The 27,841-nt window shown below is 39.4% G+C and overlaps 1 protein-coding gene across 4 annotated transcripts in view; it reads right to left on the reverse strand.

The window, feature by feature from the left end:
• The window catches only part of NFAT5 (nuclear factor of activated T cells 5), a 69,276-nt gene that overhangs the window by 2,976 nt on the left and 38,459 nt on the right, over positions 1-27,841 (reverse strand). Inside the window, exons 2-13 of one of the 4 annotated variants that reach the window (XM_076348874.1) lie at positions 27,645-27,706; positions 26,626-27,184; positions 21,532-21,724; positions 16,686-16,876; positions 14,540-14,712; positions 10,572-10,706; positions 10,349-10,401; positions 9,166-9,298; positions 8,438-8,515; positions 4,874-5,022; positions 1,934-4,370; positions 461-707 (exon numbers count right to left, since the gene is read on the reverse strand). In XM_076348874.1, the coding sequence (XP_076204989.1) occupies positions 469-707; positions 1,934-4,370; positions 4,874-5,022; positions 8,438-8,515; positions 9,166-9,298; positions 10,349-10,401; positions 10,572-10,706; positions 14,540-14,712; positions 16,686-16,876; positions 21,532-21,724; positions 26,626-27,155 (4,311 nt within the window). In that variant the 5' untranslated portion in view covers positions 27,156-27,184; positions 27,645-27,706 and the 3' untranslated portion in view covers positions 461-468. Of the gene's footprint in view, positions 1-460; positions 708-1,933; positions 4,371-4,873; positions 5,023-8,437; positions 8,516-9,165; positions 9,299-10,348; positions 10,402-10,571; positions 10,707-14,539; positions 14,713-16,685; positions 16,877-21,531; positions 21,725-26,625; positions 27,185-27,644; positions 27,784-27,841 lie in introns of those variants that run through there. The other 3 variants (XM_076348875.1, XM_076348873.1, XM_076348872.1) reach the window with 3 other exon arrangements.

The raw sequence follows: 27,841 nt of genomic DNA on the forward strand, positions 1-27,841 counted from the left end.
AGCATGTGGCACACTCTCAATAGCTGCCACATTCTACTGAAACTTATTTTCACATTACGTTATTGTAACCCAGGGGGCAACTTCAGAATAGTACAGGCTTGAGGTGTTATTTACTCAATAAGCCTTAAGTTTTTAACTACAGTCATGTTTCATAACAGTTTTATCTGCCAAACTGTCAGTGATCTACTCTCCTTCCTAATAAAGTACTAGACTGTAACAGCAGATGACAAAACATACAGCAATTGAATGACAAGACCCAGTCTCAACCGTTTCATACAAATTCTGACCTCTGTTTTTAATAACTCGTTCATTCTAGCCACTGGTATTATATTCTTAATTCAGCAGTACTAGTATTTTAGCTGATCTCTTAGAGCACAGTGATACACGCCAAAGTAAAGACTTACTGAACAAAAGTATGCATGGCAGGAAAGAACCCAGAAACCCCAAACGCATTACTTACTTGACTAATTAAAACGAGCCAGTCATATTGTTCCCCTGGTTTTGCAATGACACAAGCAGATCATCTATTTTCTCAATATTCTGATTGGTTGCCATAGCTGAAGGTAGTGGAGAAGTCTCAGATATCTGCTGGGAGAGCAGCGTTGGCACTGCTGCTTGTCCTTCGCTCTGTGGCTGACCTGGCTGACTTATAGCCATCAACTCATCCGGCAACGTGGCTGGTCCAGAAGTTAGCAGCTGCCCACAGTCTGTTAAGCAGTAAGTGAAGAACAAAGGACCATTTAAATTAGGTTAATACATGCAGTGAATTAGCCAACTTTTTATATACAGCCATATTGACTATAAACTGTGTAGAAAGTTACCTGCACTCTTGTTCACATGACCACCTTTGCTCACCACTCCCTCAGGGTATAAGCACAAGTTCAAGGTGTACACATTGAATATATGGACTCTGTATTATGACCAAACACTACTAACACCCCAAACAGAGGACAATACTTAGCTAGAAGAAAAACAAAATGCATGGCATAAGCGTTGAGTATGCCCATCCTTTGTCTTTATTAATTACAGATGTGTCTTCTTCAGTTCAGCCAAGGTATCCGCTAGCTCCTCCTATAAATCCGCAAATGGTGTCACATCTCCTACCACTTCTAGCATTATCTCCAGCTGCACGGAAAGGCTTGGCTGTATATGGCCTGATTGTCAAAGAGTTCATACAGCAAAGCACATATTCAGGTATAACCACAGACTAAGTACACAGCTGTGGCTTTCTGTCCAGATCTTCTATAAGATGCTATAATCATCATCTGCATCTGCTACTTCTGGAGCTTCACAGGTATGTGCAGCCCTTTACAGACAGATTAAAGGATCTACGTCCCAAGAACTCGTCATAGAGGCTAGATTCAGAGATGAGGTATGGAAAAGTGCCAGCTTATGAAGTTAAAGGAGTTTCAAATACAGTTCAACAGACACTTCTCTGGACTACACAGCTTAAAAAATCCTTCCTTTCAATAATGCGTGGAGAAAGTCATTGCATAAATTGTGGAAATCAAATGCAGCAAGAGAAAGATTAGGGGAGCTGTCTTAAGAGGGTGTAACTTTTTTCTTTTTTTTTTAAACATGCGTGTACATGTATTTTATCTACTATTTGCATATGTATTAATAATATTATATATAATATTTCCATATAAATATACACACAATTCTAAGATGGTTTTGTCACATGTTAATCCTAAGTGTAAGACGACCAAAAGGTATTTAAGCTAAGGCTTCTCGTGCAAAATCAGCAACATAAGTGTACATTCAGAGCAACATGATGAGTATGTACATTCTCAACTGTAGTGCTACATTACTTATTTCAGGATTTTCTTTTTTTGGTAAGGAAATATCTTAGAATTGAATAATCATTGTCTTGTGGACTCCAATTAGTAGCTCTTCTAAATTGTAACCTCAGAATCAGGCATCTACCACTTACTGTTTTGAATGCCAAACAGGAATATTCCTGATGTTTGCTGAGATGAAGCAGGAGAATTCTGCAGCTGGTTGATAGCACCTCCTGCTGTGTTGTGAAATAAAGAAGCTTGTTGCTGTGGAGGAGAAGCAGTTCCTTGCATTCCCGCCATGCTGTTTTGAGAAGAGTACATAGGAGACTGCTGCAGCTCTTGCTGGCTCATACTATTCTGCAAGGCAGACATGGAAGCTGAAGAGATGAAGAGGGTGACTTGTTGCTCTTGAGAACTTGGTGACCCTTGGACCAACTGAATCTGGGGTGAGTTATGGAAGATGGCTGGCTGCTGTGCTTCAGCCTGGTTGGATCCAGGATTCTGGAGAGAAGACACTGTAGTCTGACTCTGGAATTGCATGGGCTGCTGCTCCTGGTTCATTGATGCCATGTTAGTCTGTGGATGAAAAATGGACTGGCCTTGTTGCTCCTGATTGGTAACTGGGTTTTGATTTGGATTGAAAATCATGTTCTGCTTTTGAGAAGCAATTGTACTCATTGCATTTTGATTACTGAACATCATGTTCTGCTGTTGCTGCTGCTGCTGTTCTTGAGATGGAGGACTACTCTGAATAGCAACTATCGAATGCTGAGGCTGGAAGATAGCTCCTTGTTGGTTCTGGGGAATTGAACTGGACTGGATGGAGCCTAACGACACTTGAGACTGAAACAAACCTTGTTGAGCAGGCTGAGTCTGGGGCTGTTCTTGGGGAAGCATGGAACTCTGGATATGAGATATCTGTGTCTGCTGCTGGAAAGAAGTCTGCTGTTCGGTGTTTGTTGCTGTCTGAAGAGGAGAAATGGAATTTGGGCTTGTAAAGAATGACATCTGTTCTTCCTGAGTTGCAGCGTTGCTCATTGAACTCTGGGAAAGGAACATGTTGGCAGACTGCTGGTCTTGAGGAACTGAAGGGCTCTGTAATACACCCATGGTGTTCTGCGAGTGGAACATTGGAGGCTGCAGTTGGTCTGAGGAATTAGTACTGGTCTGGTTGTGGACAATGGAATTTGGACTGTGAAAAATAGAGCCTTGTGCTTCCTGTGATATATTTTGAGCATCACCAATAGGATTCTGAGAGTGAAAAAGCTGAGCTTGTGAATGTGGAGACTGCTGCATAAAGCTTCCTGACTGAATAGACATGATTTCTCCACCTTGCTGGAACAGACCACCTCCTTGTTGTTGAGTTCCACTTGCCTGAACAGTCATCATGTTTTTGGTAGATGAAAAGAGATTAACTTGAGATTGACTTTCTCCACTATGCTGCATTTGAACCATGGTCTGAAATACAGTACTTTGCATCTGCTTACTCTGACCTGAAGCTTCTTCTCCATCTGCAGAATTTGATGCCTGAAACATAGTAGGTCCATTGTTGGAGACCTGCTGCTGAGCAGTAGGAGTAGTCTCACTTCCAGAAACACCAGGAGATGAAGAGAATAATTCACACTGCATTTGCATGTCTTCGCTTGTTGATAACCCACTCATTATGTGAGAAGCCTGCTGGTAAACAGGTGACTGTTGGAGGGCTCCATTCCCTGAAGTTGTTGAAGAGAACAAATCAGACTGCATCTGTGTTGCAGCTTGGCAAATGTTTTGTTGGATTCCTATCACCATTGCTGCAGAAGTCTCCATTGCCTGCTGCTGCTGCTGCTGTTGTTGTTGCTGTTGATTGGACAATGCATTTTCAGGCTGTGAGTGAACATTTTCAGCTCGTCCAGGCAAAAGGTTGTCTGGTCTGGAATGGACAGCTGTATCTGATGAGGAAAATATCCCAGAATTGACGCTATTTTGTATCTGGCTAACTTGCTGAAAGATATCTGCGTTTAGCTGATCTTGAACATCCTCACTGCTGTCTGAACCAGAAAATAAAACAGAGGATAACTGCTGTTGAGCTTCCAATACCTGTTGCACCAAGTCAACGTTTCTATTGCTGCCAGTGGCAGTGTTAGTTGGAAAATTTCCAGCTTGCAGCTGCTGTATAGTGTTCTGTAACTGACTCACGCCGCTTGCTGATGAGAAAATACTTGATGAAATCTGTTGCTGCAATGCCTGTGCTGGTTCCGAGAGTGTAGACTGTTGTTGTTGTGATGCATCAGTTAATTGTGACAAAGTGACTACTGTGCCATCTGATTGCAAGACTTCCCTCGTTTGGGAATCTCTTGTTTGGAACTGTGCAGCTTGCTGCAATAACGCATCACTGTTCTGCAGCTGACCCGGAGTAGAGACTGCTGAAAAGCTACCAGGCTGGGAAATGTCCTGCGTTTGGATAGTAGTTAGTGTCTCTGGATTATACACCTTCGGCTGTATTTGTTGCTGGTTTTCATTTTCAGAAGGTAAATGGGAAGCAGAAGTTGATATGCCGGACATACTGTTTTCCAATGTTTGTTGAGTTGGTCCAACCACATTTGAAGCCTGAAAAGAGCAATACATTAAGGAATTTGTAAGCTTACTCAGGTTATGCGTATAAAATTTCCACCAATCCACTATGTTTGGGAAAGATCAGATGGAAGATTTGATGGCTATGTAACTAAACAAGTAAGCAAACAACTAGCAGTGGAAATGCTACTTCAAGGAAGGAGTCAAGGTACAATTTAATGAAAGCAATGCTAGGAAGTGATTAAAATAGTATTCCTACAGTAATTTACTAGTTCTGTGTCACAGGACAAAAGAAAAAAGATTCATCATAGTATCACTAACCAATCAATCTGTTTGCATGCGGGAACAAGTTAAGTTACTTTCAAAGGAAATTGTCTATTATTTTAATCACGCTCTGTGATCATATATTTTGCCCAAACCGATCTCGGACATGACATTTTCCCTGTGTGTTACTCTTCTCCACTATTAGAACATGGACTGATGGGTAAATGTAACTAAGACTATTAAAGCTACTGTCTTCAGATCACAATCAAACTTACCTTGAAGACAGGGGGAGATCTTTTTTCTGCACTTACTTCCATTGGAGCCACATCTTCATTCTTAATCATACTGCTTGGCATGAGTGGAGTTATCAAGGCACTAGGAAGAATGTTTACCTTCTCCAGGTTACAACCAGTGGCCTTCACTGCTGCAGTCACAAATAAAAATAAAAGAAGGGCAATGGAACGTTAACATTCACTATGCAAAGAGTGGGTTTCTAGTGGTGGCCTGCTTCCCGTCTCGCTTTTCAGCCCTACCATGAGAGCTCTCATCCTCATATAAGATGCCAATATGCAGAGAGATCATTGCAAACATTTGAATATTTCAAATAATCCTAGAAAACCTGAAACCTTCAAAGGTTATTTTTAAGACTAACAGCAATGCCTGCCATAGTTTTGTTTTTCTTCCATTTCGTATCTTTCTAGACCAGGACAGCCATCCAGCAACTGCTTAAACTACAAACATAAAAGCTTAAGACATCTTTCCACAAATTATCAGATTTTAAACTTTACTGCACTTTAACTGTACAACTTCTCTATTTCATTTTGAAAAATGCCTGTTTTCAGATAACCATGTGAACAGAGTGCTCAAAGCATTCAGACTGTATTTTTATTCTGTTAAAGGACTAATCAAGCAAAAACTTGATAAATCTGCATGCCAGCTCTGTAGCAAGAGCAAGTTGTTATTTTGCCTTTGCAGTGCCTATTTTTTCCTATTTTTTTTTTTAAAGTAGAAGGGTGGCTTCTTAAAACAAATTAGATCATCTTAGTTTTAATTCTAATTTTTCCTGATACACGTAAAAATATTACGTAAGCTGAGATCTTTGCTGTAAATGAAATTAACTTTCTTGATTTCAAAAACTGCTGAAATTGAGCTTAAAACAAACCAATGGGAAAACCTGTAAAAACCATAGTTCCATAAGTACTTTTAAGTAAATTAAAGAATTAACCTTCAACATAAAGCAACAGATCTCCAGGCTTTAGACAAATTTACATCTTACAATAACACGGCAGTAAAATTTCTGCAGTCCTCGTGTGTTTATTCTATGTAAAACCAAAGACTCTCTCCTGAAATGTTATTTTCTGTCTTCAGCAATAAATTCTCAGCCATCAGTATGGCAACAGTTGTCAATATACTGACAGCCAAATAAACTCTTTCCCTCCTTCTGTTAACTCACAGGTTTGGGGTGGCTGGCTCCAGAAATACAAGCCCCCTGACCTGACGTGTTGGGCTGTGCTGCTGGCAGGGAATGCAATTTGAGTGAGACTATTCTAAAATACGTCTACTTCAGGACAGCTAGTCATACAGTGTATTTAAAGACAGCAGTCAGTGTTTTTCTATACTGTAGTCACAATTTATAAGTTTTTCTCTTCTATGTGCTTAATCATGTTGTGTTCATCAGAAACAATTAAAAAAAAAAAATCTATGTAATTAAAAAAAAATCCCAGTGGTATACAGATTAGATTCTAGCAATGGTATGTTCATTCACAGTGACATATTTCGTTGGAAGAATGAAAAAAAGAAGCGAGATTAATAATGAGAAAGAAGTTTCAACAGCAGAGAAACATTGTTGGTTTTGGTCTTTTACTATGTTTTTGTAACACACTTAGTTTAGAACTTCTGAACAGTTACCATCTTATTAAAGCATACACACCCTCTTTCCCTTTTCTCCCAAAGCTGGAAACTGAAACCATCATTAACCACTTAAAAACAATGCTCCAGCACTACTTCAACGTTAGGAGGCAAAGACCGGAACTACATGGATGTCCATACACCCCCATCTTCCTCCAGCTTACAGAACAGCGTAGAATTCTAAATTTGTTGTCTTGAAACGTAACTTGTCATTGAAGTCTGTCAAATGTGCAGACTCTTAAAATGTTAGAGCTAAGAATCTGTAATGGCTTTGGGAAGCCACGTTTTGGGTTTTTTTACATATGCAGATGTTGTAATAGAAATTATTTTAAGGAATATTCACAGATACCCGATTAAAATTGCCTGTGACAGGAAGAGAAAGGCCCTGTAGGTCAATACATAACTGTACATGCCCCTGGCGGCAACAGTTCATTCTATTTGGCCAGGGCTGCTGGAAATGGTGCCACTTAAGAAATTATGAATTCTATGATTTTGCTCCCAGTGAAAGGAAACAGGAAGGAAGTAGCATCCCACTGGATCCCCACCTAGTCTTTACCATTTCAGAACAGTGAGGAAGGATGGGCTGGGACATATGCAGAGACAAAATACATAAAGCAGACAAAATTGTCTGACCTCTGGTTCATGATCAACCTAGAGTAGAACAGGTACAGGAATGAACTGTCAAAAAAGAGCTGGCTAGCAGAAAACCCACACAAGAAAGTAAATTAAGATTTATCACATACATTAAATGGAGGACATGAAGCAACAGAAGTGGCACGTTGCGTTCTTATGAACAGCACATGTTCTGAAGCAGTTGGTATCTTCCCTTGGTTAAACCTCCATTCTAAATTAGATGGATGTCAGGCTTGCCCTGATACATTAGTTATTATAGGCCTCATCTTTCTAATCTTGCTACTAGAAGTCTTACTAGTCCTTTTATCAGCTTGTTTTATTGCCCTAAATATTTTTGCACGTTTCTCCCCCAAATATTCTCTGCAGGTTTAAACTCATCATATCTTGTATTATCCTCCTTAACAAGTTGTAAAGTCAACTTGTAAATATATCCCCTGCCAAGACCAAGCTATTAACTTCAAACATGAGCTTCATGATTTTAACCTGAAGCTATGGATTCCTATCAAACTTGTGATCACATTGTTAATTTGCTTACCTTTCAACCTGCTTTCACCAGAGCAGGCTATGGAAATTTCCATTAACCTTTGCACACTACCATAGTTTTAACAATCAACTAAGAAACATTTCCTTCCTCTACTTTTATTTCAATATCGGAAGGATCAATTCACTTCACACTCAAAAACCAGGCAAACCTAAAACTTGCTCCCTTGGAACAAAACAACAAACTTTGCATGGACAGAATGGTCAGGGAAAAAAACCTCACTGAAGGGAGTAAGTTGAAATTGCCCGGATTAGCCTTCATAACTAGACCCACTGAAAGTGGTCTTATAAAACCAGTGGACAGCTTCCGAAAAATACTAAGGTGGCACGTTCATGTTTTTCAGTACTCAGTTCTTCCCTCACCACCACCTTTACGTGTGTTTTTGCTTAAATTAACACTACGCAGTTTCTAAATCCTTTGTATTAACTGCCATCTTAGGCTTCTTTCTTTGTCTTCTTCCCTTGCAAGCATATTAAATGAAGATTAGACTGCAGGGCCTGAGGCATGAAAACAAAAAAATTTTTTTTAGGATCCCCCCCCAAAGTTTTTGTTCTATACTAGCTCATGTTAAAATATACTTAAAGGAATATAGTTATAAAGTAAAATACTCAGAATCAGAAAACAAACCTCACTAAGAATATGGCCAGATTTTATAAGCACAGACTTATCTTCCCAGGACGTCTGATTCATTCCTCCAAATTTGGGTAGGAATTTATAGTTAAATTATTAACAACAACGATAAGAATCAATTTAGTACCTTTTATAGCCTCTTCAAAAGAACAATGTTGGGCTGGGCTGGAGATTTCCTTCTTCACGTTAACATTCAGAGTACCAGCTGTTGAGACAAAACACTTTTGAAAACTTCCTTATGTTAAAACAACAAACACACAAAAAACCCCAAAGCAAACCAAACCAGTTACTTATACCTTAAAGAAATTAAGGTTCTTTGGAACCCAGAGAAACACTGAGTTGTACATAAACTTTCTGTTTGTTGCTGTGAATGCACCAATGATCACAGTGCGCAAAATATCATTTTCACTTCCAAAAATGAAAGAGCCAGTCAGCACTTGCACTGTGTATTGTAATATAGACAAATAAAAATACATAATATGGTCAAACTTCAACATTACTTAGGATAAAACTTGGTGCTATTTTTCAGTTGTATTTGGTGCACTGTATGTAGTATGTCTACTTTTTTCCCTGCCCATCTTCATTTTGAACCTTATACTAGAAATAGATGCTACTTTATAAGAACAGCTGCCTCCATGCAGCTGAAATTTGAGCTACCTGCCACACACATGAGAAAAGCCAAGCCTTTAGATTGTCTTATTTAACAATTGCAAACCTCGCCAACAAGAGGAGTTTGAAAAGATCCACGTTACTTAACATTTCTGTTGTGTGGACTAAATACTATGAAATCAGAAATGAGATGCTTAGCAGGTAAAACTGTCCATTCCTTCCCCCAGATTTCTACATTTTACATACATGTATCTGGAGTGTACGTAAATGGTTGCACATCGTGTGATCTTCCAGCATTGGTCACCACATATATTCCCACAGAAACAGCTGAGGTTATTTGCTGGTCATGATATGGTGGCACCTTCACAATAAGGTGATTCTACAATGCAAAAATAATTTTTAAAAAAATCACATTAGAAACCTTACTTCATTACTATTGACCTTAATTGTATTTACATCCATCAAAACAAAGAAACAGACTGATAAAACACCATAAAAAGCAAAGACATTGGGGGAAACGTGATCAAGTTACACTTTCAGTAACTAACTTGTGCTAGAAGAGAGATTTGAATAATCTACTTATGAAACTCATTGGCAACTTACAGCTTAAATAGAAGGTGAAGAAAGGAAAGACATATAAAGTCCAGTACTTGAAACATAAGTTTATGCCTAACATGCCTTACTGAACTGCAATCAGTTTGCCATCAAATTCTGCTGGACTCATGACACTTCACTGTTCTGCTGAATCAGGTCTTTGTATTCAGCGTGAACAGATGGAGGATGCAGTTTCATGTTACACTTAAGCGGATTTAACACTGAGCAGACATCAAAAAATAGGTTTGCAATCATTCAACAACAGTAATAGCGACGAGCGATCTATAGGCTGTCTATTCCCCAACTATCTATCCCACTAGAAGTGAGAAATCATTTCTACCAGCGCATGCATGGAAAACTGCCTTCGGAGGTGGGAGCAAGATGACATTTGTCAGACATCATTTACATCTAAATTTCTCTAATTTCAGTCCAATAGTCCACAAAGACGAACAGAAATTCAGCCAGGTATAAAGACTACAACGTACACGCAACATATTTCCACTCAGTAGCAATCTAATGTGTCCTTAGGAAAGCTACTGGAAAAACTGTATTAGGCCTTTTAATTACATTGTATGTAAGGGCAAAGACTTGCTCACCAAGTTCAAATACCACACTCCTACTGTGGTATCTAAGTTCTCAATCAGAAATTGAACAATTATACTTGTGTAAACCCAAAACAATTATATTCTACCAGAGTCACTAAAGAACTTATTTGAAGAAAAGGAATATTATTTCTATAAATGCATAGGAAAAGGGAAAGGCTTATTCGATTTTTCTTTGGAAACAGAGTCGGAGTCTTTTTTTTGTAGTAGTATTAATAATAATACAGAAGTACCTGATGAAATAATTCCATGTCTATTTCAGCTTCTGCCTTCCAAGAATTCTCATCTAAATGAAAGTTAAAAAGCATAATTTATTGCACACCCATATAAAGCAATTTATTTTAGTGCCTTTGATTCTGCTTCTCCGTTTGTTCTCTACAACAAAACTTTATCAACCAACGTAAACCCAAACATGCTCTCTTCAGCACCCCAAACCATCACTGCTTTCACACTAACCAGAAACATTCTCTTGGAAAATCACTTTTGTTCCCTTTAGAAAGTTCTTGCCAATCAGAAAAACTTCCTCTTCACCCTTCACTGAACAACTGTGCAGACTTTTCTTTAGAATCTCTGGAACTCCTGCTGGTTGAGCTGCAATTGAAAAAACACAGAGTTTGAAATCAAGAAAATATCAACATCCAAAACAAAAAGCTTTTACTTACAGGATTAAAGGAAAGAACAAAATTCCTGAGCTTCTTCCTTTACTGTATCATTCATGACAAAACTTTTCAGAAGATAACGGTTTCTATTATTTCTTCACTAAGTGTAATGACCTCAAGAAATCACACTTAGGTCAATGATCCACTAATAATCTTTTCCCTTTTCTCCTGCATTTATTAAATCTTCAAAACAAAACTTTCAGTGTTTGAGCTAAAGCTCAAGAAGTGTTCAGGAGAGAAGAAAATTTGGTTCTGTAATTTCCTGGCATAGAGAGCGATAAACAAATGCATCAGCCCTTAGATATAGCTGAAGCACATCTTCAAATTTATCCTTAAGCTCATAAAAACATTTTTTTGTAAAGCTTATTTTGTTCTGCTATGCAAAAGGGTAGAAGTAGTAATTCCCATATTACCTGGGGGTTTTTTATAGATTTTTTTTTTTTTTACATGACATAGCTTTCTGGCTGGTGCAAGAACTAACCCAGGGCTTTGAGCAACCTGATCTAGTGGAAGGTGTCCCTGCCCATGGCAGAGGGGTTGGAACAAGATGATCTTTAAGGTCCCTTCCAACCCAAACCATTCTATGATTTGATGACTTTCTAGACCTATATACTTCAGCTAATACAAATCCTTGCAAGAGTCGCATCTCTGTAGTTGGGGATTATAGCAATTTATAGCCTATAAACTAGCAAAGAGAATGCAGCTACAGATACACATCCCTGGAAACCTCTGCCTCGCAGCCAGTGATTCAGATGATGATTTACATAACATGTACTACAAGTTGCCTTTGCTGCAAACTGCTTCTACACTTCTTAAAGCATAAATCAAATAAGACCATGTGTGTTAAATGAAAATGAGCACCAAAGACTATTTAAATACAGACATACATTTTAAAATAATGTGTTTTGACTTTGTCACATTTAATATGTTGTAAAATAATTCCAGTTTCTAATAAAGGTTTCTCAACCGCCTTTTCTATTCACCATAAAATCCTAGTGGCATAAGCTTGTACTTGTGCTTTGCACTTACGTGGCCCACTTTTGGTGTTTAATAACAGTATTCTCTGGGCTTACTACATGGAGGAACATACATACTGTAACACTCCAAATTATTTAATGACCTTTCAGAAAGGATTTTTCTACAACTGTTGCAGCGGGTTCCTAGGCAACCATTACGCAACTACTAAATACGCTCAAGGCACATGAACTTCTGAAAAGAGTAACTGGATTTAGGTTTGCTAACAAGTTAACAAAGCCTATTTAAAACGCAGACCTTAAATAAACTGCCTGCATCTACTTAATGTCTTTCCTATAGTTTCAGGAACATTATTGCAACTTTGACAGCAATATTAGTTATAAAACACAACATAAACAGGCTCTGATGAGTGAAAATGTAAACCTTATTTGAGAAGGTACAGTACACATCTGTAATAAGATGTGTGTAGCAAACAAACCAGACGTAACGTGCTGGAGGAGATTATTTATATAAACAAATAACTTAATAAACAACAAAATTTTATGCCATATTGATCAGCCAGTATACAGGTACCAGCACTATTTGGTTGGCTAAGGTCTACTGCCAAGTCACCATAACTTTGGAGTAAGTTAAGACAGCAGAAGCACAGAATCCTGGCAAGAGCTTCAAGAATTCCCCTCTCAACCTTTACATCACGATCAGTTTTACCCACATCATTCCTCAAAGACACAAGTCTAACCAGAGTATTTTGTTTCTTTGTTTTAGACTTCCAGCAATGGAGACGCTATAAAATTCCTGGACAATCTCTTAGCAACTTACACAATTCGGAAAATTTTCTTATCAACTGACCAAAACCCAACTTGCTAAAAACTAAACCAATTTACTCCTTACTGCATTTTTTTTTTAGAACTTTATTTATGAAAGGATAAGTTTTATTTCCTTCTTTCCTCCTTCCTTTCTTCTAATGTCCCTTAGCATGTCATCACTCTCATATTCTGCTTTTTTACTCACTGCCCCGATCTCAAAACATAGCTACTAATGTTACAGGTAAAAATGGATGCATTCAGCAAACAGAGAATGAAGACTACAAGGGACCCTCATAAACCAATACTGGAATGGCCTTACCAACAAGCTAAGCAGGAAGGGCATCAAACACAGCTTTTTTAGCTAAACAGCCTATTTTGAAATAGGTGTCTCAAACATCTCAGACTCAGCTTCTACTTACGATAGCAAGTTTTGGATTGTTACAGGTTTAAGAAAACACCAGATGATTTCCATTCCCATTTCTGCTATGATTTAAGTAATTTTATCTTTAACCAGCAAGTTAATGATACAAACAAAATGTATACAGAAATAGCTTTTGAAGATTTTATAGAAAATATTTTTTCTTATATCTGAAAATTAATATCAGATACTACAATACTATACTGACTGGAATGGAGCTACAGAGACAACCATATGTCCAGCAAATGTAGTTACATATTTTCCAACAACAAGTGCGTAAGTTTGAGAACTCCACCAGTTTAAAAAATACTGGAAAAAGAAAGATTTAGCAAAAAGTGGCAGGAGGAGGAAAAACCAAGGGACAGGAACGCCCCAAGCTGGCCTTTCTGGAAGAGCACCCCAAGTGTCAAACTATTGCCTAAAGCATAGAACATGGCTGAAAAGAGAAGGAGAGTCCCCCCCTGCATCAGTAGTGATGCCTCTTTGGTTATCAGCCTTTTCAGGGTTTCCGCAGGGTTCCTGCTCTCCTTAAGTCTTGCAAAGGGATTCTCTGCAAGAGCAGAATACTGGAAGGAGAGACAGGCTACATGGCACAGCTGCCGAACTGCCTGTTGCCTGCAGCACTGGAATCGCATGGCAGTATCTGATGTGGAAGCTCACATGTTTTTAATTATTTCCTCTTCCAATCTGTTCTTTCACTGGCAACAAAGCTGCAGTTTCTGACGAGCTGAATAGGAGCCCTGACACAATAGGTACTGACAGTGTTGAGAAAAAAGAAAAAACCAAAAACAATAACTACTTCTTATAGAATGGAAAGAGCACAACACAAGCGCCCAGCAGCTTGCATAATCATACTATGTTCCACGCGCGGAGAAAAAGCTTTCCTATAATGTTGCTTATCAAGAAGTATCAATAATCCCATAAACACATTTCCCTATCCCTTCTCTTTGATGGATGAACAGAATTCCCCATAACTGGAAGTCACTACAGACTGTATACGCCAAGCAGCCCCTGATGTACTGCAGCCTCCTCTGATTTCGTTTTCCCTGTTGTTCAGTATAACCTAACCAGTCAGCATGGCCATCTGTGCTCAGTGCTAAACAGAGCATTTTAATAAATAGCTATAAAACGTTTCATTCTTGCACTGAACCAGAACAGATTCAGCCTCCGGCCCAACGAACTACCACAACTGTAGAGAGCCATGCTTACTAACTTATCAGAAGTCCTTTCTATCACTGAAAGCTGACAGATGAATGTGACAATACAGAAGAGATTAAAACCTGTATCAAAAAAGTAATAGAATAAGTTCAAAGCAATCATGACAAAAATTCTGACCTTTTAAAAGGCAAAAATTCATTTAATAAAAGTTCTAACTACTTTTAAATACCGGTCAGCCAATTTAACTAACACCCCACCCCAAATAAAAATCAATCCATGTGATCTTAGCCATAGCAATTCTGAAATAATCACAGATTAACACTGGGGAACTTTTTCCCCCAAGGCATTTTATGGCAATCACACTAAAATCCAGAGTCCTCTAATACCAACTTTTATTTTGATACTTACTGCACAAAATTGGGGAAGAAGGTGTCTGAAGAGTCAAAGTTGAACCATCTTTGCGAGTGATGTTAACACGAAACACCAGCCTAGCACGTGTGCTTTTTTTCTTGGAACCAGCAATCCCTATCCTAGCTTCAACATCAGCATTTCTCAGCTTCAGTATTCCCACGCAATCAACCCTAACAACACAAAATAGTTGAGAGTTTAATAGAGTTTAAGAAGTTCGGCATCTTTAATAATCTTTTGACTAGTTACACAAGCCACAAAGTCAAAACTCTTGAAGTAATTACTGAAATATTATTAGATTTTTTTTATTTATTTACATGAAAACTCTATATGAGCTTTCTCATTATATAGCCCGGTTTTCAATTCATCCCTACATAATTTGGATGATGAATCATGGGAGGAAGGAATATGAAAGTAGTATGAATAAAACAGAAAATGCAACGTAACAAAGTAATTCTGGTAAGCGTTCAATTTATAATCACAGATCTTCATTCTTCCATTCCTGGGGCTAGATCTGGGTTTGTAAGATTATTACTACAAAATATTCTGCATTCACTTAAAGCAGTAGTAGAAGAAAACTTACTGTAGTCATATTATTTTTTATGCTCAGTGGAACTTGGAAGTGATAGATACGTCATACCATAACTGTGGTCCTACGGGAAATGTATACAGGGCCAGGGTGAGAGAGTGATGCAGGTCTAACTTTCAGAAAGACATGCTAGATGCAAAATTATTTCAAGCAGAAAACAAACAAACAAAAAAACCAAACACAGCCTGATGTGTTAAGAAGAAGAATATTGTAAATTTACTAGGATCTTAGGCCCTACATCCAAAAAGTACGGGGACCATCTGGTACCTAATTTCAGTAGAACAAATTTTTGTGCTGCATCAGGGCCAACAAGCAACAGCTAGGGAGCAGAGAGGAGGGGAGAGTGATTCAGAAGGTGGCACTGGCATTACCATCAACAGAGAGGTGCTACAGCATCACTGAAATACTAGGAAGATTTCTTTTGAGACATTACGATATCTTTTGGGAAAACAGCCTATGCAAAACTTTTCTTCCTAGATAATTCCAAATTCATCCTTCTAGTATCTCTATACTTATATGGTTTTACATTAACACTTGAGGACAATTATAAAATTACTCTCTAAGAGGCAGTTTCCAAACTTATCATGGGAATATATTTTATATTAAAAAAAAAATCAAATTGATTCAGTCTATTAGCAACTGTATTATCCTGCTTAAGAAGTGGACGCTGTAAATTGAAGAAACGTTTCTTCTCTTGAAACAAGACAAGCTTCTAAGTAAAGAGTGGCAGCTTTCAACCACACACCCATTAAAAGACATTCTACTGAAAAGAATACTTTGAAAGAAGATCACTCCCTTTCTGTATATTAAGATACATGTGAAAAGCTTATTAGGGAATTGCTTACATCTAAAGTTTCTTGGGAGATCTAAACCACACAAGCAGATGAGGCCACTTGCTCAAAAATCTCCTGCAGTTAGCTACTGCCACCAGACAGAGCACATCCCTTCTCAGCAGCGGCCGTGCACTGCCTACACGTGTCTGTAAACTGTAGCTGAAACGTTGCCTGTGCTTGACCAGACAAGCTCTGTAAAGACAGCAAAGCAGGAGGCTTCCGTGACAAAGGACTACCTGGTGGAAATGATAGAAATGGAGCAAGCGAAGCAAGAGAGGAGAAAAGCCAGAGTTTAGCCTCACTATCCGCAACTCCCAGCCTTTTGGGCCTAAAGGGATCTGAAGATGCCAATATTCTCCTTCCCTCGTCTGATTAGCAGTTCTGTACTTGTTAAAAGACGAGACAACCAGCAGAACCAGTGACCAGTTTACAGTTCACGTAATGCTCGAATATGCACATTATTGTTCAAACAGAACATGAAACTAATGTAACAAAGTTAATTGCTAAAGTTTTAGGAAAGACCAGATTAAGCATTAAGTACAATAAACACAAACTGAGAATGCGATTTAAAAGTTTCTTATACATGTAGCTTCATTAAGTGCCTGGTGTGTGCCAAGATGTTCCAGACTTTTAACTACTAACCAATCCAATCAAAAAAGGAAAATCAGTTTCTGAAGACAAACTAATAAATGAAAATTTTTTTTTTTTAAAAAAAGCTACTCACGCAAGTGTCATATTGTTGCTCGGGTCCAGTCCAACCTCAATAACAGTAGTCCCCTCTATATCCACTTCTTTACAGGGAGTAGTGTTTCTCCCAGTAACTCTGCAGGCCTGGTAGAACCCGTGCGGCTTCACTCGACCAGAGTCATTACCCACGAATACCTGCAGCACCACCGGCTCGTTGTGACCTTCCAGCTGAAACACAGCAACACAAATTAAATATTTCAACTGGCCAGCAATGCCTCTTAATTAAAACAGGAAACATTTTATGCAGCTGAATTTGAAGTGAATCTGCTCCCAGTGTTGCTGGAAACAATCCTAAGGGAAGAGGGAACAAAAATCTTTCATCTAGTTTATAAACAAAATGCTAATATTTTTTATCTTTTGTCAGTTGTTCTTCCATTAAAAGACAAGTCGGTCATTAATAAACAGGTGAATTTTTTTTTTTTTTTTTAATTATTAGTATTTTATTTTTAAACCAGCTTGAATCCTATCTATCTCCACACAGAATTATCCCCACTCCAACTTTCATGTCTCTTACGATCCCTTACTCTCACCCCAACCGTGACTATTTCCTCATCTCTTCCCAGGATCCTCCTTCCCCACCAGCATCTACATCCACCAGTCAGCTGAGAAAGAGAACATTTGCTGTGGCTGGTTCCAAAGCTGATGAGAATTTGTTGGTCAGTATGTGCATGCTGATCAATCAATTAGCATGCTACACTTCTAGGATCCCATCTTCATGCCAGCCGCACCTTGCAGTCTTTGCGAAACCAGATTAAAGTTGTCTAATGCTTGCAAAACCTCTGGATGAGTCACAAAAGGACGAGGGGGAAAGCAGAGGGAGGAATGGAATGAATTATTGTACGGTCCAACCATGCAAACCTAGTTTTCCTTCAGACACCAAAATGAAAATAAAAAATGGCAACTTGACATCTCCTGCTTAAACTTTACGAACAGTGTTAGGATTCACCGAAACACTTAATAAATAAAAGCAGGTCAGACATACATTTCACATAATGATTTAGCAGTCCTCCTGCAATCCAGTGTGCAAGCCATAATCATCCCAGAACGTGTTAGTGAAAAATGCGTTAGTTTTTATAACATCGACATCCTAGCATGAAAGGGTTTGTGTCCTTTTAACGCTTTTTTTCATTAGCAGAATCCCACTGCGGTGCTACATACTAAAAATACTCTGACGTAAGTCTTGAAGTAAACCTGGACATTGTATTACCAAGTAACGTCTCTTATTCTTTTTAGGTAACAGAACAAAAATACTCCAAGTAAAAACAAACACTAGATCGCTGCCAAATTCCCAGGCCAGAGATGGAAATTCTTTGCCACAGCATTCTAGGAGGAGATAAAGCAAGTATTTTTAATGTTTTCATTAAGCCACAATTGTTGCTAGAGGATTTCTGGGCGACAATGTTATGTTTCATCCTAGGCCTGGAAGCCCAGTCAGTACTTGCAGAAGGAAGCTCAATCTTTACTAGTAAGGAGATGCAAATGAGAGCAGAATCCTCCAGAGGATCTCTTAGGGGATTAGTCCCTGACACACTTAGAAAATTTAGTTCTGCAGTTCTTAGCAAGTTGGGGGGGGGGGAGAAAAAAAAAAATCAGCAAATACTGATAAAATCATAGTACGCTCCTCATGTCCAAAAGGAGCAATTAGCTTACAGCAGGTAGGTGGGTTACGACTGTTACGGATGGGCAAAGCCAAAAGATTTCTGGAGGTGGCCTAGTGCAGGGTCCCATGTATGAACCACAGACTAACGGGTATAGTTCATATTAAAGAGCTCAAAAGCCAAGAGAGCACGAATAAACAAGAGACCGTGAAAACAGCCAACGAGAGGACTTAATTTCACCAGGTGGTCAAAAAGCAGTGGGGAGTAAAGGGTACTCTGTTCTACCATTGAATCTCTTTTACATGGAAGGCTGAATGAATGGTCTTTGTGTCATGTCACCAAGGTCTCCTTGGCTAGAAACAGCATCACCACAGCTAACCAGTGTTGCTTTTCTTCCCCGGTGTTCTTGTTAGAAGATATGAAAGGTGTGCAAGAGCATCTCTCATCATCTGGATGGTAACTGCTCCAGCTTTGCAATACTGTTAGCAAGAAAACATGAAAATCTGCTACTGATGGCTGGAATACCTCTGCTGACACTTTGCATTCAGGATAATCTTTGTTTTGCCAGACAAGTCACTTGACTAAGGTTTGTTTACACAATTTTAATGTTGCATATTGATTATAGACTCTAGTTCTAAGTCATCAAGTAACATGGTTTTCTTTAAAGGGCCACAGAACCTGCTTCTCCTCCTCAGTCTGCTTAAGAGTGATGCATCTGAATGGTTGCCCATCACAGGTGCTGCCAGAGAAGAGCAAGCACCAGATCTCTACTGAACTAGCAACATTTTTACACTATTCTTCCCCATCTTTAAAACACACCCCAAAAAACCCAAACAAACCAAAAAGCCCTGTTGTCCTTTACATGTTTTTTTTCCACTAACTCAGATTTCCTGAAGATCCACTGACTCATTTTGTCTGTCCAACCCTGGCAGACTTTTATATGCAGGGTATGAACTAGCTTGCCTACTGGTAAAGCAAGCTTGAGCTTCCAGGAATTCAGTAACACGAGACTCTTCCAAACAGAATTTTCACTGATGGGTGCTAAAGGGTAACTGGGAAAGGAATTAAAAGGAAATTCAGATGAACAAAGGCCCATTAAGAAAATTCACATAAATGAGCACTAAATCACCATAGCAACAGGACTATATGAATGGATTCTTTTCTTACAAAACTTTACTGGATTTCTGCATTACTCAGGAGGACTGAGTGAAGTGTTGGAGATGTTTCTAACAGTGTTGAACAGGACTTTAAAGATAAGTATACTTCTATACTCTGTCAGCATTAGTCAGCACAAATTTTAAAGGCTGTATCATAAACAAACATTTCTTTGTGGACCTAGTACATCAGTTTGGATTGAGAACTGCTTTGCTGCTTTCTCAAAGTGGCATAACTAAGAAAAAGTATGAAAGGAAATGTCTTTTATCTTTCTCATTTGTATGATAACAAATATAGTCGTCTTCTCGCTCGACCTGCTGGCCACACTCCTCCAAATATAACCAGGATGCCATTTGCCTTCGTTCCAATGAGTGTGCAATGCTGGTTTGTATTCAGGTTGGTGTCCACTCTCACATTCATACTGTGGTCACTGCAACTTTTGTGATGGTATTTGACATCAGTTCTTCTGTTTGTGTAAGTCAAGTACAGCATTACTCCTGGTAAGCCTCTCTACCATTTGCATTAGAAAACCTTCACAAGCACAGTCCCAAGGTTCTTGGATTGCTTCCACCAGGCTATGTAGCCATCCTTGCAGATGGACCGATGGCTGAAACCTTTCATGATGAGAGAGGTCTGTGAGCAGGAGACTCCTGTTAGTGACCTATAGAAAGCATCAACTCTATCTTCTCAGTCAGGCAGTCTGTAACAGATACCAAAACATTATCCCTGAGCTCCCTCCCTCCTCTGAGCTCAACAGGCCAGTCTCCAATTTCATGGTGGAGATCTGTGCAGTCAGGGAGCTCCTTATGATATATGATGTCCTCTCTTCTTTCTGAACGGCTGCTGCACATCCACGACTGCATTCCAGCCACGTATGCTACTCCAAGCCTCTGCGATTCCAGTCAAGTCACAGCCCTGTGACTACACAAGGGAAGAAACCAGACCTGCAAATTCACACTCTGTGCATGAGTGTGCAGTCACTGGAGAACAGCCTCTTTATGTTCTCCCTTTTGAACAGGAATGTGAAAGTCCTCTCTGTAGCCGCCTTCCTTGTGTTTCTCCTCCATTTGTAGCTCCTCCTTCCTTTCTGGGCTTTGGTCCCCATCCTCTGACAAACTTAGAGTAAAGCCCTCCTCACCAGCTGGCAAGCCTGATCACCAACAATTTTTCCCCTCTTTGAGTAAGGTGAATTACATCAGTCATCCTTTTCTCCCCCCCAAATGAAGCAAGATGAACAAAGAAGCTAAATGCTTGCTGGAGAAGCCAGCTCTGCAGCCAGGCCCTGGATCCCTGACTGCATCTGCTCTATCCAGATCCTTCCCCTTGGTCAGAAGGATTGAGGACACCATTCAGTCCTGTGCCGCTCATCCCCACCTCTGAGCAAGTGACCATCAACACCTAAACTTTAAGGCATCAAAGTCTATACAGGAAACAGGCTGCATTTGTTCAGTGTGCATACAACTGCTTCCTCTTTTCTTCCCCCCATTCTCCAGTTCTACTCATCCACATGTACTTCACTACTGCTAACCATACTGAGCAGTACGACCCATAAAGTACACCTCAGTTAGACCTTTATGACTCTACTTGAAAGACAGACACTGGATATGTGGATTCAGATACTTCTTATAAAAAAAAAAATTAAAAAAGGCCACTTTTAATTTTATTTTTTTTTAAATGAAACCTAGGTTTATGTCCTTACCAGTAAGACATAATGATGACCCACTGTCATCAGCAAAGTTACAGCATTTCACTGTCCTAGTTTTGTATGCTTCAAGTGTCTATCTATTTACACAGTTTGTATAATTGTAGTCTAACAGGACATGCATCACAGATTATATATCATTGCCTTGACATAAAGCTTCCTTCCTCCTGTAACTTTGTGATGCAGATAGGCTTCTTGTTACCTGCAAGAAGAGATACAGTACAGTCTCTACAGCAAAGAGACTGCAAAGTCTCCCCCCTTCCCTCTAAAAATAGAGATTCTAGGCCTATTTGAACTGAACCAGCTCCCATTCTACCAAGCATCCCTTGGAAAGGAGTCCCCATATCACCTAACACTAAACAGCCTACCTTTACAGTCGGAAAGCCTTGCTGTGTCCGGTCTTTCACTGAGCCTCGGCTGCCTTCAGTCAGATAACGAGCCCTGTGCTGGGTTTCTGGCTGTACCACTATCTTCAGCTCCTTCCCCTCACTCTTAGTCGGATACTGACCACACAACATTGGTGTCTTCTTCCCTCCAGCTCCTTTCTGGTTCTCTGATGCTCTGGCAAGTCAAAGCAGACCATTAAAAAGATGTTATAAAGCAGCTCCCCAGTAAAAACAAACTTAATCACAGAAAAGCTAAAAAGGTAAAGAGTGTATATTAACGGATAGAAGATTTATAGTTGAGAGCAAACTTTGGAATTCTTTCTGACAGAGAAGGAAACCTGCAGGATGAAGAGGAACAGTGCTTCCCTGCCTCCTCCATCCAGCGCAAATAGGAACTGCTTTTCAGAGAGTAAACATAAAGGAAGGGAAAAATCAATTAGCATTAAACTATGTTAACAAACAGAAGGCGGCTCATAACCTGCTTTTCATAGTATATGATACAGCCTGATATTAACTGAATAAGCTGTTTCGCTTCTGTAACAAATATACATATGTACACACACACACTGAATGGATTTAAGGTTAAATGATACTTCTTTAAATAGGAAAACAGCCTCATGCCTGTCTCCGCCTGAACTTGCATATCCATGCAAACTCAAATACTAATTTCTATCAAAACAGATTGATAAATTTATGTTAAAACCGAATTAGTTATTGTAAAAAGCTGACATAGTCGCACCAATTTTAAAACTGCAGTGTATGCAAAAAGACTGTTTCTTTCCAGGTGCGTACCTTAAGATGCACTGTATCTTGTGTTCAGTTCCATAATTAAAACCTGAATGAAGAAGCCCTCCAAAGTATAACATCATGTGATCAATTTTGTGTTCACTTTAAAGCACAATGGAAAATAAATCTTGATCTCATACAGAGCAGGTTTGTGTAATGATCCTGAACTGAAGTCTAATAAACCCATTTAACACTAGCAAATGTAAACATGCCATGGCAAACGGTACAGGCAGAAAAAGGGCTCAATGAGTTTACGCAGAACATAATATTCTTTTTTACTGCCAAAAAGTAGTTTCTAACAGCTAATGACTCTGAAGAAAGCAGTTAAAATAACAGGTGTGAATCACTTAAAAAACAAATCCTGTTCCAATGTGCAACATACGGAAGTAATTTATCCAGGATTTTTTCCTCGGGGAGAAGAGTGAAAAAATGCTTTTTCTTCAAAATAGTTTACCAAGAGCTTTGCCACTGCATGAGTTTTTCACTGACGTGAAGGCTGGGGCAACCCATAGTGCTCTCTTCCCAATTACCAGATGATTTATACTAACAAACGTATCAGCACCTTTCCTAAAACTCCTACTGTGCAATGAATAGCACAAGGCCACATAGCATGCAAATACTTCCGAGCCATTCCCCAGCCCCTGCACAGCCTGGCCCAGCATTTTTCCTACTGAAGGGCCTTCTCCTACCCCAGGTCGGGCATTTTGCTCCCTGATTCCACCGCATCTCATACCTCCGATAGTCCTATTTGTCACCCTCTTATTTCTACTAAATCTTCCAAAACCTTTTAATATATGTAACAAGGGGTTAAAATGGACACTGCTGAGCTGTTACAAGGTCTATGCTTTGTATGAATTTCATTCATGTTTTTCTGTTTGTGGTTAACCACTTCACCATGGGACTGCCTCCTGCTCATCCAGCTGAGACTGGGACGGACGCCCAGCGTGCGTCCCTGAGCGGCCCTGGCTGCCTTGCATGCTCGTCTTCAACCCAGTAACAGCAGAGAGGCAGGATCTAGAGGGTACAGAAGACTGCGAGAGTACCATCTTTCTGCCAAGGAGTCCTGATTACTCTGCCACAGTCGAGTCAAACAGGCTCTTTAAAAAATAAAAACACTATGTAAAAACATACCTTCTTTAGGAAAAGGGACAAAATTCTTCTTCAATGTGGCATATACAAAACCTGCGATACACTAAATAAACTGTAATTAACACCACTATGCTCTTGCTTCTGTACAAGTTCAGCAAAACCCCTAATCAAATTCAAGCTTTTTAGGTAATCACTTTCTCTATTCTTCCTGTCAGGACATTACTCCAGTGGACTTTCAATAAAAGTCTTCTCTCTTTCTTACTCAGAATTTTAGATCACACAGCTACAATCTCTTAGCTTCCCACAGGGAACGCAGGAAGGAACGCCGAGCAACCTCAGCTACTGCGAACACCACCGCATTATTCAAAACACTGTGCCTGGGACCTGTGCTTTCTGCACCTCGGTTAGGCAGGCTGGGCACCGTAATGCCACGGGAGAACCCTCCATGTAAAGACATCACATGGATTGCTGAGTCTGACCTCATCACACTTTCCAGCTCCATAAATTAATACAGGAGACCGACATATTATTGAATTTTGAAGGGAAGCGTTAGAGAGGCAGCCATTGAAATGAAGTTCACTTTTAACACTCAAAATACGAATTTTTAGCAGTGTGACATTAACACTTTGGCCTCTCCAACACAGCTCTATGTTTTCCTGACATTACTTTACTCTTAAAACCCAAGTTACCTTAATTGTCAACATACTAATATTTTATACACTGTCATATTTATGTGAAGAGATGCTGCCTAACAATTATTTGAAAGTTTTCCCTCTAGAAACCTAAAGTAATCATTACTTTCAATCAGATTGGCTGAACTTGAAAGCAACTGTAAAGCCTTCACCAGAACTTCTCAGTGGTCTTTCTTCTCAAATTACAAGGATATCATTTACACATCCTTTTAACTTAGTTTATTTATAATACTAATATCCATGCACATACAAATAGTAAAATATTTCATACACACCCGTTTATTTATTAGCTTAATTGTTACCAGACAATGTCTCCTCAAAGCTAGCACTTCTTTTCTAAAAAAGAAATGTAAGTGGCAAACCCCATGAGCCTATTAAAACAGATTTCATGAGGTAAGGTCTGCCTGGTCCTGCACTGGCATCGGGGCTGTTCCTAGTGGAGACCTGAAAGTGAAAGGGAGACCGAGCATGTCGGAAGTCTGAGACTCTTTGCCCTACATCACCATAAATTTGTCCATTTCTAAAAAGGCTTTCACAAATTCCAACAGTTTCCCCAGGAATATTCTTTTTCTTCCTACCTTTTAAAGACAACTGACTAGAAGTCTCTTTTGAGGCAAATGCTATTTCCACTTCACAAATTAGCAAGGGTGCTTTCCTTGCTCTTTTCTTAAAGCCAAAAGTAAATGAACTCCCTTGGCTGAACTCCATCAGATTGGAAAGTTAAAACAAAAAAGTCACTACTGCGACCTAGATTTGTAATGCTGAATCTCCATCTTCCAACTGCAAAATTGAGTTTTCTAATATCTTGGCCATTTCTTATCCCAGAGCTTTTATTTAAAAGGACAATTCTGTTACATAAGAGTTTTGCTGCAGTTCAATCTAGCCTGTATACGACACATCAGAAAAAAAATTATGCTTATCTACCCCTGCGTTCACAGAGCATTGCTGACAGTACCGATGAATGTTCACTGATTTAGCCCCTAATATTTTAGGGAATGTTATAGTCTTGTGATGTTTTAGATTGACATCATACATATTGTTCCAGAGTTTACTAAATCTCCCCTTTCTGTCCAGAGGTCACATTTACAGTCACCCAGTTCTTGCCTTTCGATAAAGTTTCTTCCCTTTGTAAGGGAGAGCCTGACCTCCTTTGTGCTCGGTGGAGGCAGTTTCCTAGTTCCAAGCAGCTGCTTTACATATGCTAACTTGCTTCTTCAGGTCTACCATGTACTAATGTTTTACTTTATTATCAGTTTCAGCTGGTGAAAACAAGAGATGCTGGACAACTGCAGTCAAAGCTTTGAGCGGTTGTTGTAAGGAGAGACCAGAAGACCCAGAGGTCCGAGGAGGCAGGAGCGGGCGGCAGAGCCAACGCTCCTGGTACCACCCAGCTCGGCTTTTCCCAGTGCGGTACCCAGGCCAGCACACTCTGGAGAGTTTCTCAGAATCACCTTCTCACAGTGAAATTTTAAGTATGGAACTGCAATGACCCTGGGAATACAGACTCCAGGCTCTTTCCCTTTGGAATATGAGAAGTTCATAATCTTTCCCATCAGTCAAATTTTAATATTCACCATTACTGTGATGAACATTAGAACGTACTGCAAGCACATACATAAAAGTAAAAACAGAAACAAAATACAACACCCCCCCAAAAAAAGCCAAATCTATCCACTTGACCATCCATCTTAAAAGTACTAAAGAAGCCACAAGTTAAAAAATAAAATATGTATCAACACTCTATTGTAAACTGATGGACTTCTTCCTCTTTAAGCAACTACTGAAATGCATTTAGTGAACAGTGTGAAGTGGGAGAGATGAGAGACCACCACCCAGGCGTGCCCACATACAGACACACGCATGCACACAACCCAGAAGCACAGAGAGAAACAGGATTAGAGATTTATTTCTGAAAAAATCAAATACAGAAGTGAATTCACAAGAAAAAACAAAATTTTGGTTCACCATATCATCTTAACATTTTATAAAAAAGGATGTGTTAATTTAAATGATGAGAAATCTTAACAAGCCATTAACTTCTACTCCCATCACTCTCCCTATTTGATAAATAGAGAAAGAGGCAAACAGAAGCAGGTAAAGTGCACAGACTGAAATCCTCACATAAAATCCTGCAAAAAACATTAAGGTTTAGGGTGCGTCCAGTCCACTGCTGCCTTTCTTTTTAAATACAGTAACGTTTTCATTGCCATTTTATAAATGGAATTGTGCAATCTTTTAGGAATTTTACTTAAACAAGAATACAGATGAGCTCATCAGCGCTGCATCCAATTGTTGCAGGAAAGTTTAGCCTTATCTTCTAAATAAACATTAACAAGTCTAATGAGAACTTATCATGGGTTAGGACGCAAAAGGGAACAGCAGAGAAGGGAGGGGATTTATGTGAGAACCTGAGTAGAACACTTGACGGGGCGTGGGGGGAGTTTTATTAGTTTGGTTTTACATATGGCGATAGAATTTAAAAAAAAAAAAAAAAAAGGCAGATACCAACCCATTTCCTGCTTTTGAGTTGCCTTTGCTGTCCGTGCTGAGCTGAGAAAGGACATAGTGAGGCGCTTTGGCACTGTCGGCATCAAATATATCCATGTTGGACTCTTCACAATCTCGACGTTTGATCCCTGGCCTCTGCTTTGGATTTCGTTTGCGTGATTTACGTGGCACCTCAGTGTTATCATTGTAGGAACTGGTACTCATGTTACTGAAGTTGGAGGGTGAATCCTCCATCCACATACTGCAGCTCTGTTCTGACTCCAATCCACACCCCTCATCCTGGCAGGACATCCGACTGTTGTCCAGCAAGTCCTCAGGTGGTGGCGAGATGTACAGGACTGTGTGTCTCTTCGGCGTTGACTGCTGCTGCTGGACTGTGTTACTGGTTAACTGCTTTTCACTTACCCCTCTGGTACTTACCCCCACGGCTGAGGAGCAGCTCTCCACTTGCATAGCCTTGCTGTCGGTGACTGAGGTAGAGTAAATGGTAGGACTGGAAGAGGTGGTAAAGGAGCTGCAAGCACCGCCCATGGAGGAAGAGGAAGGAGCTGAAGAAGCATCTGCGGTGTATAATTCAGAAGTAAATACAAGATACATGGTTCTGTGTGTGCTGGCTATAGCAGTCCCATTGAAATAAAGTGATTTATGAACCGATTTCTTTCCCCCAACAAATATTTGGAATTTGGTAAGTTTTAGAATGTAAATGCTTAAAGCAATACAGCCTAGCCAGTACAGTACTTTGGAAATGTCCAAATAAGACTTAGTATGATCCACTGTAATCAACTTTTTTAAAACTTAATGTTAATTCATAAAAATGGCTGCAAGTAAACAGAGCTTTCATTGCCTCAGCTGGACTAGTTATTTGTGTAGAAGCCATTTCATCTAAAATAATGGAAGCCCCAATGCAAAATGCTTATAATCCACATTCAATGCCAATTAAACCATTTATTGTTGGAATTTTTTATTTTTGAAAAAGACGGGACTGTGCTTAGCCACAAAATATTAAAATAAGTTTCTAACCTATGAAGCAGAGAACTACAGGTCATTTTTAATGCAGACACTCCCTGCTTCAGAGGCAAATCCTGGAATAAAAATATGAGAAAATAAATGAGAAAAAGAGCTGCTGATTATTCCATCATAAATGAGAAATAAAATATAAAATCAACTGAGTTGGTAGGCAAAATGGAACTGGTATCAGTCACTATGACATAGCTGTT

Source organism: Aptenodytes patagonicus, chromosome 11 (assembly GCF_965638725.1).
Source record: "Aptenodytes patagonicus chromosome 11, bAptPat1.pri.cur, whole genome shotgun sequence".
NCBI classification, from domain to species: domain Eukaryota; kingdom Metazoa; phylum Chordata; class Aves; order Sphenisciformes; family Spheniscidae; genus Aptenodytes; species Aptenodytes patagonicus.